Raw genomic sequence first — 12,586 nt, 5'->3', positions numbered from 1 at the left:
TTTAAAAAACAGTCATAGAAAACCTATATGATCTTCTTTAAACAATTAACGAAAATCTCTGTCAAATAAACATTTTCTTGTATTTTTTTCCAAAAACATTTTTATTTTAAATTATAACAGTTTTTAAATGAAGTACAACCATATATAATTTCATATATATATATGTGAAAATTGTGATTTTTTTCATTATCGTGTCATGTAAGTGCTAACAGTATTGACACGTTTTTGTTTAACAAAAGCTGTGCCATCCTGTGCCATCAGGGCACATTCACCGTTGTCTCTCTCTCCTATAGAGTCAGACAGTGTAAGTGTACTTTAGACTCTAGAGGTCTCCATCCTTTAGCATCCACACAAAGCACACTGTAAATTCTTCTGCATCGGACCAAGAGAGAGAGAGAGAGAGAGAGAGAGAGAGAGAGACCAAGCAACGGGAACCTGAGACGCGCGTCCTCTGTCAGAGCGCACGCACGGGAACTTTGGTGATTTGACGGTGAAAGCGATGGAAACGTCCTGAAGATGATCTTCAGTCTTTGATGGTGGATTCATGTTTCGGTCCATCCAGCTATGCTGTCCTTTCGCTCGTCACCTCATAGATTCCTGATCCCTGTCCTCTTCTTAAGTTCTTCTGCTCTGATTCATGTTTTGTGATTGAACACTCGAGTCCGTTTGAAGAAAACCAGGACGCATTGTTTTCAGTCTCAATACTATAAAGGACTTCCAGCTCGCGAAGGATTCGTGATGTCTGCCTCACATCACTCCTTATTTCTTTGTGAGTAAATCAAGTGTTATTTATTCAAATGTATGTGAGTCTTTTATAACAATCATGATTTGCGCTTTGGACATCTTCTCTGGAAGTTGAGAGGGTTATGCGCCAGGGTTTGAGACATAGGTGCTAATTGTTCACCTTGAACCGTGCTAAATAAGTTTCCAGTATTAGTGAGCAGTGTATGAAGTAATACTGTTTAAGAAATATCCACCCAAGGTTGATGATATAGACACAAGTAGAGTTCAGATCTCCACCCATTCGTGTCGTCTGTTGAGTAAATCAAATCCAGATGGTTTTGAGGACTCTACACCCTTTCGATGGAGTGAATTAAAGAACTGGTTTCATCGTCTGCATGGAAATGAGACTAAAACAAAAGGGGGCCTGGTAAAATGTTTACTAATGGGGAATAATAGCCTACATGTTTTTATATATTACTTTATGTGCAGGATGATGCTTTCATACAATCTCATTCGGCAAAACCATTGGTTGCTATTGTTAAATCATAACATTACACGTATAGCTGAATGGAACAAAGACCGGGCACATCGCCCAAATCTCTTAATTTGTTGTGACATCGTATGGCAAAAATAGATCCTCGTGTTAAACGTCCACAGAGGAGCCGGTGGTACGAACCGCTGATGTCCCGGTGGGCACGGGGGTCTCGCGTGTCCGCGTGTTGGGGTCAAACGTCGGGAGGATGTTTAAAGGCATGCACGCATCCCATCGGTCACATTTTAACCGTCTCGCGCGCGTTTCATTGTCCCCTGCTTGGTTGTGCACGCGTCTTTGTAACGGGAGCGCGTGGCTGTCCCATCGTTTATTATAATCACTGCGCCAAACTTTTGTCCCTTCATCCATCTCTTGTGTCCTCTGCGCGTGTATATGATGCATGAGGATAGAGATGTGAATATTGTGCAGTAGCCTACCTGCTTATTACTGTATATGTGCCAGGAATAAACGACACAATGAATCAAAATTCCTCGCGCAATGTTCCCGAGAAGGTCAACTGTAACTCTCCTTATATGAGGACGTCAGCTTACCAGCAACTGTCATGGTCTCATTTCATCCAGCACAATTCTGCCTTTAGGTTTGAGCAAAGTGTGGCTATATGTCACACTGTACATTTCACCCACATGATGAAATAATGCTGTAGTATACTTTACTATTTACTATAGGAATGGTAGTAAAATTCCTATACTACAGTATTTACTACAATTTATCAATTCAAGATACCGTGTAGGAATTCCTATAATATACTATAATTTACTATAGTAAAAAGTAAAGTACATTTAAGAACTGATTCATAAATATTAATTAAACTTATTATAGTTGCATGTAACTATGCATAATTTACTGTTAAATATGTACATGTAACAAAGACATTGTAAAATAAAGTGTTACCAACAATCCAATGAATAATAAACATATGAATGGTAACATATTGTACACTTACTGTCCTTTTAAATTGATTAAGTATATTTAGAGTAATAGATTTAAATATATAATGAAGATCAAATTATTGTTATTATAAAGAATTAGCCTTTATTTATATGTAAAATTGTAATGTACAGTGTTGCTAGTGATAAAACTGTAACCCAATCCCTTATGGGATGCTGCTATTGGTGTAATCTTATTAGGGTGATGGAAGAAAGCAAGATAAAAATAGAGAGCGTGTTTTATGCACCCTGGCACATGCATTTAATTCACAAGCAGTGTTATATGATGCAATGAATACAGACCTTGAATTATCCGAAATATCTTTTAGTTTTTGAACTACAGTTTTCACGACCACAATTTTTTAAAGTATTTCCCATTTGAATGTAGATCTGATCTAAAGAGATCACTTCTACATTGTAAATAACTTTAATCAGTTTGTCAATAACAGATTATCATGATTTAAAGACTGAGCCTTCGACTGAGCCATATTTATGATATAGATCATTTAATGCATTGTTTTATTGATATAACATTTTTGCTGTTGATGTTGTTTGTGAAAGATAGTAGGTGTCACTGGCTTGTGCACAAAATTAAATACCCTAGCATTGTCATTATAAGTGAACTCATTTAAAGATGTATACCTGTATTAATAGACTCGACTCACAAGCAAACACCATCGTTTTTCTTTGTGTCCTCAATGATAGACGGAATCAATAGTGCATAATGGGGTAATTCGATGCTTTCGAAGATCTAATATTACTTAAGTCTAGCACCCTAGATGGAGTATATATTTAATAGTCTTATCACAAAAATATTTTTTTTGCAAACTGCTGCTAATTCAGCACAACTCAGTACTGTGCAGAAATCATGGCAATCCATACAGATGATAAATCTCTAGTGTAACCCATCTTACTCCAGGACTGACTTGGAATGGAAAACGTTAAATGGGAAATCTGGAAAGTAATAACAGATTGTAATTCACTTGTCAAAAATGTAATGGAGCTGTAATAAAAAACTTTCTCAATGTCATGTGATTTCTTAGTGCCCTCCAAACCCATTTGAGACAGCACAAGTGATTTTGACCTGTTTAGTTTTGGCTTTTCTATCACTTACAATCTCCAAATGCAGTCGAGAAGGCCCAAGGTTTTAAATATCTGTAACCAACCCTGTATCACGAAATTATGTACCTATAGTCACGTAAATTTGTGAGTGTTTTCCATGACACTGTCACGTTTTTCAGTGAACGTATCACGTATTTCTGTTTACGTGTCATTGTTACGTATTAGCTACTCAACTACTTTTTCCTTTTTTCAAACCATTGTCGCTTTGGCAGGGTTAGATTTGGTGGTTGCATTAGGAAGTCACTTTAAGTATTGGTTTATACTATTTTTTTTTTTTATATTTTCTGATATTAAAACCATTGTCGCCTGGCGTTAGGGTTAGAGTTGGGTTTGGGTAAGGATGTCATTTTATATAAATCTAACCCTAAACCGAAGCGACAATGGTTAGAAAATAGGATTAAACAGTTGAGTAACCAATACGTGACAATGACACATAAACAGAAATTTATGATACGGTCACGTTAAAACGCAGAAAAACATGACAGTGTCATGGAAAAGAAATTTACGTGATTATAGGTACGTAATTTCGTGATACTAAGTTGCTGTAGCAGATGGTTTTATCCAAAGTCACTTTTTACATTTCATCAGTGTGTGTGTTCCCTGGGGATCGAACCTATGGCATTTACGCTGCTAACAAAATGCTCTTCCAGTTGATAAGAACACATTTGATTCCTAAATCAGGAAACTCTTGGTTAAGGTAACTAGTTTTCTCATTCTGTGCTATATTTAGCTATTAACCGCAGGCAAAAGGAGATCTCTCATGTCTAAACGACAGGGTCACAGACTCAGAGATTACAAAAATGACATTTTTGTGTCTTTAATCAAAGATAATGTGCACATTTTGAAAAACACTTGTTTAAATAAAGACACACAAGCAAGCAATATGCAAGTGGTTTAATAAGGTTGTGGTTCTTTTTTAAGGATCAAAGCAGATAAAAATGTGGAATACTAATCTATTTTTTTCATACACTAAATATGACTTTTGGTACGAGTTATGTTTCCCGATAAATGTTTATGAGAAATCTGTTGCAGATTGTAAATTGGTGTTTGCAGAGTGATTTGAAAGTGTTCGATTTTCCATCTGGCAATTCGGATGTTACGTTTGTTTTGTTTACTGAAGCTCAAATGTTTGGTAAGGGACCATAAATAACTTTGCTATTTTCCAGAAGTGGTTTGGGTGTCTGGCTCTGCCGTAATGTACATTCCTGAGGTTTTCCATCAGGATATAATCCAAATCAAGTCTCACTTCTAAATCAAGTCCACAGCACTCAGTGTTTAACCTGTCTTCTCATTTCTGCCGTAGGATAGAAAGAAAGCGAATATCCGTGACTCTTTGTGAAGATAACTCTCGGTGTCATTAGTTGATATGATTATCCATTAAAGACTCTTAGTTATCGGGTTCGATGCTGTTCAGAAAAGCCTTGAGTGCATGTCTTCTGCTGCACGCGATCTGGGATGACATTGTCTCAGTTTAAACTCAGTATGAAATTCAATATTTGTCCTGTGCTGTCACGCCACAGTTCCTCACAGTGCAGATAAATAGCTGGAGGAGTTCTCCAGATGTGTAATTCTACTCATTTGGCCACGAGGAACATGTGCTGACGTTTCTTTTCGTATATTCATGGTGAATGTGGGAGGTGTTTTGTCTTTGTGGTAGAGATGTTTGAAAGGTTAATGCCATTTTCCAAGCCCAGCTTTATATACAAAGACAACTACGGTATGAGTAAGGCATTCATATGATGATTTTCATGAAAAATCTAAACAGTAAAGTCCTATAACGCTATAAAAATAATGCGTTTGAACATGAAGACGAATTAAAAAAACAATTAAAACACATTTTTTAACGCTATATATATATATAATATATAAATAAATAAATAAATAAATAAATATATATATATATATATATATATATATATATATATATATATATATATATATATATATATTTTTTTTTTTTTTTTTTTTAAAAACTGTCTCATCTGCTGCCTCATATTTATAGACTAAAAATATCTTAACTATAACAATAAAAATCCTTAATTATAAACAAAACTTGTGTTTACAACAAATAAACATACTAAGCTCCCTGACTTAAAATCAAATCAAAGCAACCCGTAGTAAACACCAGGGCACATTTGTATCATTCTCTGGCCTATAAATCTCAGCCTCTTTTGACTCCTTTGGCTAAATTACTCCCAGATTACTTTGTAGTCGCTCAACGGGAACTGCCTCTTTTCCCGTTTTTTTACAGTTAACCCTTGACAGATGTTCATGAATGTTCAGGTTGACGATAATTCAGTCCAGATGCAGGTCGGTGTAGCAAAGCCCAGCTAGCTTACATAAGTGATAGGTCTTGCTCGGCCCCGCCCTTCACTTTGCACTGATATCCAGTATTGCATGGCCCAACAGGATTTTGCTAATCGCCTCCCAGTGCTAATTTGCAATTGCAAGAATAGAGGACCCGTGCAGTATTTGATGCAATAAATAACTATGAAAGTCAATGGCGCGAGGGCAATTACTTTTTTCCTGTTTCTTGGAAGTAATTTGTTGTAGCGAGAGTAAACAGTTTGATGACGGTCCTCATGGAAAAGCTGAGATTAGCGCGATGATAAACAGTGCACCAGATGAATTGCCAATGAAGCCAACAGAAAACATCAAGTATAAGTTCACTTCTGCGTATGGCATTTCAGAGCAAAAACCTTACTTACTCACTTATCATTTGCAATTCGGTTTAATCAGTCTGTGGGTGTCTAGCATTGCAGTATGTGTAGTTAAATTAAATAATTTTTTATAGTGCAATCTCCTTTGTAAATGAGGCTTATTATAGATGTGCATTATTCACAAAAAGTGAGTATTTGTCTAGTGCAATTAATTTTGCATCTGCAAAAAGCAAACAGAATGGAAATTTATTTAACGGGATCTTGGAGTTATTTATGAAATGATTACAAAGAGCATCATAACCCGGCATACATCTAGAGATGCAGTGTTGTCGAGCACACTTTCAGCATTTTAAAGAGCCAATTCGGGTGCCTGTATTGCAGTGGTTGAGTGATGCTGTACGGTCCCATTGTGCAAAAGCATGCAAGATATTTTGCCCGGCTAAGTTTGCAAGCTGTATATGCAAGAAGATGATCACAATAGTTTCTAGTCTTTACCTGATTTGCCTACTTCCTTTAGTAAATCTTAAACAGATGTGCCAAGACACATTATCTGCATATTTGAAAAGTCAGTTCCTGTCCGTGCTCTTACAGTGTGGCACAACATCCAAAGAGACCAGATGATAACTGTCTAAGTGTCTCGAGCTGTGTCCGGATTAGCCTCCTATGTAGTGCACTATATATGGTGTCGGCCATTTTGTAGCGTGTTCGAACTCTATGACATGCAACACATCGTTCACTAGTTTTTTGTTTATTCAATGCACTCTGATTTTTAGTGTACATTTGATGTACACTTGCTAAATCTGTTTCCCATGATACAGCGTGAGACGAATGTGTGACTGGAATCAAATGAAGAATACTGACAGTTAACACCACAAATTTTTATATTCTTGGTTTGTTCTTGTTGATAGTTTTTAAGTCTTTTAAAAAAAATAATCAGGTTAAATAAAAGTGATAGGGGGCGATCACACCTAACACGTTTATGGTAGTTGCACGCCTTTTTTCTGAATGAATTTCTAAGCGCGATGTTTATGCTTGCCGAACGCCTTGCATTTTTTGCCGCCTGCCACACCACTCTATTTTAAAGGAACGCTCAGAGCGAAAAAGTGCCTGAATTTATTCCGGACAGCTGCCTTGGTGGTTGCCTAGCAGTATAAAAAGCCGCGCCACACTGCAAGTGACCAAAAAAGGAAGTGTGACGCGCGTAGCGTTTCCAAGCGTTTAAAACGTGTTTGGTGTGATTGGCCCCTTAGACAGTAACTTTAATTAATTTAAATAATTTTAAATATAATACATATTTTATTAAATATAATAATAACATAACAATAAATACATATGACAAGCAGTTGTTGACCTCTTTATTAGCAACTAATACAGTGAACATGACAAAAAGTAAGAAAATTTTCTTCTTACAGTACAATTCACAAAGCCAAACGTAGGGCTATCACGATTATGAAATTTGGCTGCCAGTAATTTGTCAATAAATTGTGATGATTATGACGATTAATTTTCTGTTTTATTGCTTTGACATTTACTTCTCATATTTTTTTTGGTTCATGAAATAATTTTTACACAAGATCCTACTAAGGTCACATTGGTACTGGACCACATGTCTGTAGTGGCTGCAAAAAAAAAAAAAAAAAATATATATATATATATATATATATATATATATATATATATATATATATATATATATTTACAGATTAAGTATAGCATCCTTCACTTCCCTAAATTTGGAATTGCTGTTTTGGAAATGTATGTTTTACCTGGCAGTATGTTTGATACTGCTTATCAAAGGTTTGCAGCATTTCTTCAAATGTTTTTTTTCCACTGTACTGAATGGCTATGGTTTTACAATGTTGTTTATACAAGCGCTGCAGCTCCCCTTGTGTTTTTTATAGAGATGTGCAATCATTGCGGTGATCTGAAATCATCACGATGAGGTCAAACAATCTCGGTGACCGGTGAGACGATTATTTAATCATTGTGACACACGCTTAAGTGTTATGTTTTCAACGAATGTCCACAACAGTACTCTGTGATGCATGAAATTTTTGTCAGTGCCAAAACTGCTCACTCATTTTCGTTCACAAAGTCACTATATAGTGGACTCAAATGTAATTCGCTATATAGGGAATAGTGAAGGAGTGAACAGTGTTAGACACAGCATCAGTGTTTTGGCGAATATACTCTCAGGTTCAACACAAGGGTTTGCCTACATCCTCTCCAGACATGTAGTAGTATCTTAAAGAACATCCTGGCATGGATGCGCTTGCCGTTTTGTCTATTCTGAGCTCAGGCGGCTTTTGATCTATACTTTTTTTTTTAGCAAAAGCAGCATATTTCAGTGTGGAGCAACGATCTGTCTATTGAAAGAGACAATAAATAAATAAATAAGCTGATTGCCAAAAACATAACATGACTGCTGTATATTAAATTTTAAAGAGTTTACATGAGGATCGTGAATATAAAAGTAAGTGTTTGGTGAGGAAAAAACACCCATGGGATTATCTGCAGTACTGTGAGAGCTACAGCTTAGTTGGTGATCCACAGAGGCAGTTTTGTAGGAATGGGGTTCGTCTGGTAAGTAAAGCTAGAGAGCTGTTATAATGAGTGTTACATACTGTTGCCATCTGACTTTATAAAGCTAAAATATTTATACACCAATACAGACGATTATGACAATATACAATTTAATTTAATTTGCTGAAAATTTCCACCACTCATTTGCACTTGTGTTCAAGCATGGCATTAAGTTGCATCACGGCTGTTAATTTAACGCGTTAATTAGATTAATTAATTATGAAGAACAATAACACGTTACAATTTTTAATGCAGCCGATCGAGTGCTGCATCGTCACAAACGTTTATTACTTCAGTTGCTTTCAGACCTTGCCAATTTAAATATTTAAGCACAAAAGGAAGTGAAACAGGTCTCAATGCAGTAGTCACACGCTGTTTGAGAAGTTTTGTGTGTGCTGAAGAAAGACGCATCTTAAGTGCAAACGTTAAAGTCTTAAAGTCCATGTAGTCATTTCAGAAAATCTTAACATATTATAAATGTTAGAAAAGTATTTCTGAAACATGTTATCTATAACTATGTAGTACTGAATTGTGAAGTTACACCGTTAAACAGTTTTTTCACATTTTTGTGTTCAGGATTATTTAAACGGGGCTAAAATAGTAGCTCGATGATGCACTAGAGCCCAGCATGACCCCGCCCCTATCACCATCGCGAGCATCTATTCAGGTTGTAGCAGTATTGAGAAAGACGGCACCTTTACCGTGGGTGGGCGTGGTTTCACCGCTGACAGCGGTCACGCCCCCAGCATCGGTGCACTCTTAGGGGTTGTGCACACCAAAGCTTTTAAACGCAGCTGAAAAGGCCTGGAGGATGCCGAATGCCAGTTTTTTTCAGCTAAGCGCTTTGGTTGCTGTGATACTTCTGCTTTGTTTATCAGCCGTTGTATGATGCGTCGGTTGGTTGTTGTGATATTTGTCTTGTTCCTTCTCCACTGTGATTGGATGGCCATGTGAGAACTCGCATTGATGAGCTGAGCTTTTCACATAAAGCTGAATATTTTTTAACTCGTGGCACTCAATGCTGAGCGCGGAAAAATCGCAGAGCGCCAGTTTTCAGTGCGGAAGAAAACCACTAGCTGCTGGCTTTTTTGAAAAACAATTGAAAACATATGCCGGCTGTGGGTGTAAAAGCTTTGGTGTGCACGCCCCCTTAATGTGGCAGTATAAGTCTGATGCTGTCTGTTTCTAATGTTAATCAAACAGCGGACAAAAAAAATTTACTTGTCTTGACTGATTTATCGTATTTTCCGGACTTGGCTGGTGCTGCGTCTTATAGTCAGGTGCGCCTTGTAAGTCAGTATGAATTAATTTTGACATTTATGAGGCAAGAGACATCATTACCGTCTACAGCCGCTATAGTCCGCTATAGGCTGCTCCTGTATTTATGTAATTCAATGAAAGATGTGGTGTCCACAGTGATGTGGAATGATGAGCCTGCAAACTTGATGAATTTAGCCTAGTCAGCCTTCGAGGTAAGTTCTGTATGCTATAGTATATCGTTTAAATAACTGATAATATTACTTTAATGTACAGACATCTATTCAGCCTGCTGTTCTGTCTGCTATTGTTTAGTTTAATAACTTGCCTTTCCAGACTAAATGTGTGTTTTTCGGCTTGGATTTTGTGAAATCATTTTCTAAATAAACCCAAATTATAGTCCACTGTGACTTATATATGTTATTTCGTCTTAATGATGCATTTTTGAACTTATACTCCGGAGCGACTTATAGTCCGGAAAATACGGTACTTATAACTTAAATCATAAGTTTAATCTATATTTATTTACACAATAAAGACTATGCAATATTAATTTACATTTGATAATTCATAATTAATTTCTCTACCTAAAGACTACAAACCAACCTGGCAAAAAGCATGAAAAGCAATGTTATCACTTTTATTCAGTGTGAGGCTTATGTGTGATTAAATGTGATTAATTAATCGGCACATGTAATAAATTAGATTAAAAATGCAATCGCTTCCCATTTTAATCGTTTTATATATTCTTGTTTTTAGAGTTTATCATAATTGACATTGATGTCCAACAGAATGTACACTGACACCATTACATTTCAAAACATGAATGATGGCATTTTCAAGGTATTTGGACGGAAGCAAGAAAAAACTTTACTTGCAATTTATATAATTTGCATGTCACATTGTCAGTGTTTGCTTTATGATAAGATTGAATGCACCTGATGTACTTTTTGTTCTGTTTTTTTTCCAGGCAAAGTCTTTCTTTGTCTCTTTATTTGTCTCCTGAATCACCTTTAACTCCAACTAAAACATTGCCTTATATTTACAAAATCAGATTGGGTCTGAAGTGGATTGTCATGTTTTGAATCTTTAATGCATTCATTGCCGGTGCAGAATGCCTCAAAGGAAGAAATTCTATTACAACAGGAAACAACGCTGGATCCTCGGGCAGGAACGCAAACAGCATCTTCTGTTTCCCACCAGGAATTCATTAGCAGGAGACTCCAGCGTTGTTTCCACTGCTTTGACAGGCAGCTGGAATTGAATTGAATTGATTAGATAGATAAATATCATCTCCACCACAAACGCATGTTTCTATACACAGAGAGCGGCCTTTAGACTCTGTTTGTTGTGTGTATCTTCTTGCTTTGTTCTGGGAAAGTGCGGATGTTAGAGGAAATGTTCCACATCACTCTATTTAGACACCCGCTGTTCCTTTCAATTTGAAACAGTCTATTAGCTCTGCTAGCAGGACAGTCCATTTGATGTTTCGACTGGCCTGCTCCATTGTCTCACTTCATTTCAATCTCTTCAGCCAAACTGCCCCCCGTTACGCATTAAGTCATCCTGGAGCGACCTGTTTCTATCCATTGCAGCGTTGCCAAATCTTAAATGAAGAACAAGCAACATGGTGTGAAAAAATAAACGTATGCAAAATAAGATATGATTTATTCTAGCATTAGGTTACAGTGTTATTTGCTGAAAAGTGATGCTTTTCAATATCTAATATACTTAAATGTATTCGTATTACTATATAACTACACTCACCTAAAGGATAGAAACACCATAGTAATACTGTGTTTGACCCCCTTTCGCCTTTAGAACTGCCTTAAATCTATGTGGCCTTGATTCAACAAGATGCTGAAAGCATTCTTTAGAAATGTTGAACCATATTGATAGGATAGCATCTTGCAGTTGATGGAGATTTGTGGGATCCACATCCAGGACACAAAGCTCCCATTCCACCACATACCAAAGATGCTCTATTGGGTTGAAATCTGGTGACTGTGGGGGCCATTTTAGTACAGTGAACTCATTGTCATGTTCAAAAAACCAATTTGAAATTATTCGACCTTTGTGACATGGTGCATTATCCTGCTGGAAGTAGCCATCAGAGGATGGGTACATGGTGGTCATAAAGGGATGGACATGGTCAGAAACAATGCTCAGGTAGGCCGTGGCATTTAAACGATGCCCTATTGGCACAAGGGGGCCTAAAGTGTGCCAAGAAAACATCCCCCACACCATTAAAGCACCACCACAAGCCTGCACAGTGGTAACAAGGCATGATGGATCCATGTTCTCGTTCTGTTTACGCCAAAATCTGACTCTACCATCTGAGAGTCTCAATTTTTTCAGTCTTCAACTGTCCAATTTTGGTGAGCTTGTGCAAATTGTAGCCTCTTTTTCCTATTTGTAGTGGAGATGAGTGGTCCCTGGTGGGGTCTTCTGCTGTTGTAGCCCATCCGCCTCAAGGTTGTGCATGTTGTGGCTTCACAAATGCTTTGCTGCATACCTCGGTTGTAACAAGTGGTTATTTCAGTCAAAGTTGCTCTTCTATCAGCTTGAATCAGTCGGCCCATTCTCCTCTGACATCTAGCATCAACAAGGCATTTTCGCCCACAGGACTGCCGCATACTGGATGTTTTTCACTTTTCACACCATTCTTTGTAAACCCTAGAAATGGTTGTGCGTAAAAATCCCAGTAACTGAGCAGATTGTGAAATACTCAGACCAGCCCGTCTGGCACCAACAACCATGCC

At 37.2% G+C, this 12,586-nt stretch overlaps 1 protein-coding gene across 1 annotated transcript in view; it reads left to right on the top strand.

Annotated features, from left to right (window-relative positions):
- Nucleotides 1-395: 395 nt before the first annotated feature.
- clmpb (CXADR like membrane protein b) overlaps nucleotides 396-12,586 on the top strand; it is a 92,536-nt gene continuing 80,345 nt past the window's right edge. Inside the window, exon 1 of the mRNA XM_073853427.1 lies at nucleotides 396-769. Coding sequence (XP_073709528.1) covers nucleotides 739-769 — 31 coding nt within the window. The 5' untranslated portion in view covers nucleotides 396-738. The remainder of the gene's footprint in view (nucleotides 770-12,586) is intronic.

The sequence above is a fragment of the Misgurnus anguillicaudatus genome, chromosome 15, assembly GCF_027580225.2.
Source record: "Misgurnus anguillicaudatus chromosome 15, ASM2758022v2, whole genome shotgun sequence".
NCBI lineage: Eukaryota > Metazoa > Chordata > Actinopteri > Cypriniformes > Cobitidae > Misgurnus > Misgurnus anguillicaudatus.
The sequence above is the reverse complement of the archived record's forward strand: the minus strand, read 5'-3'. Positions and strand labels throughout refer to the sequence as shown.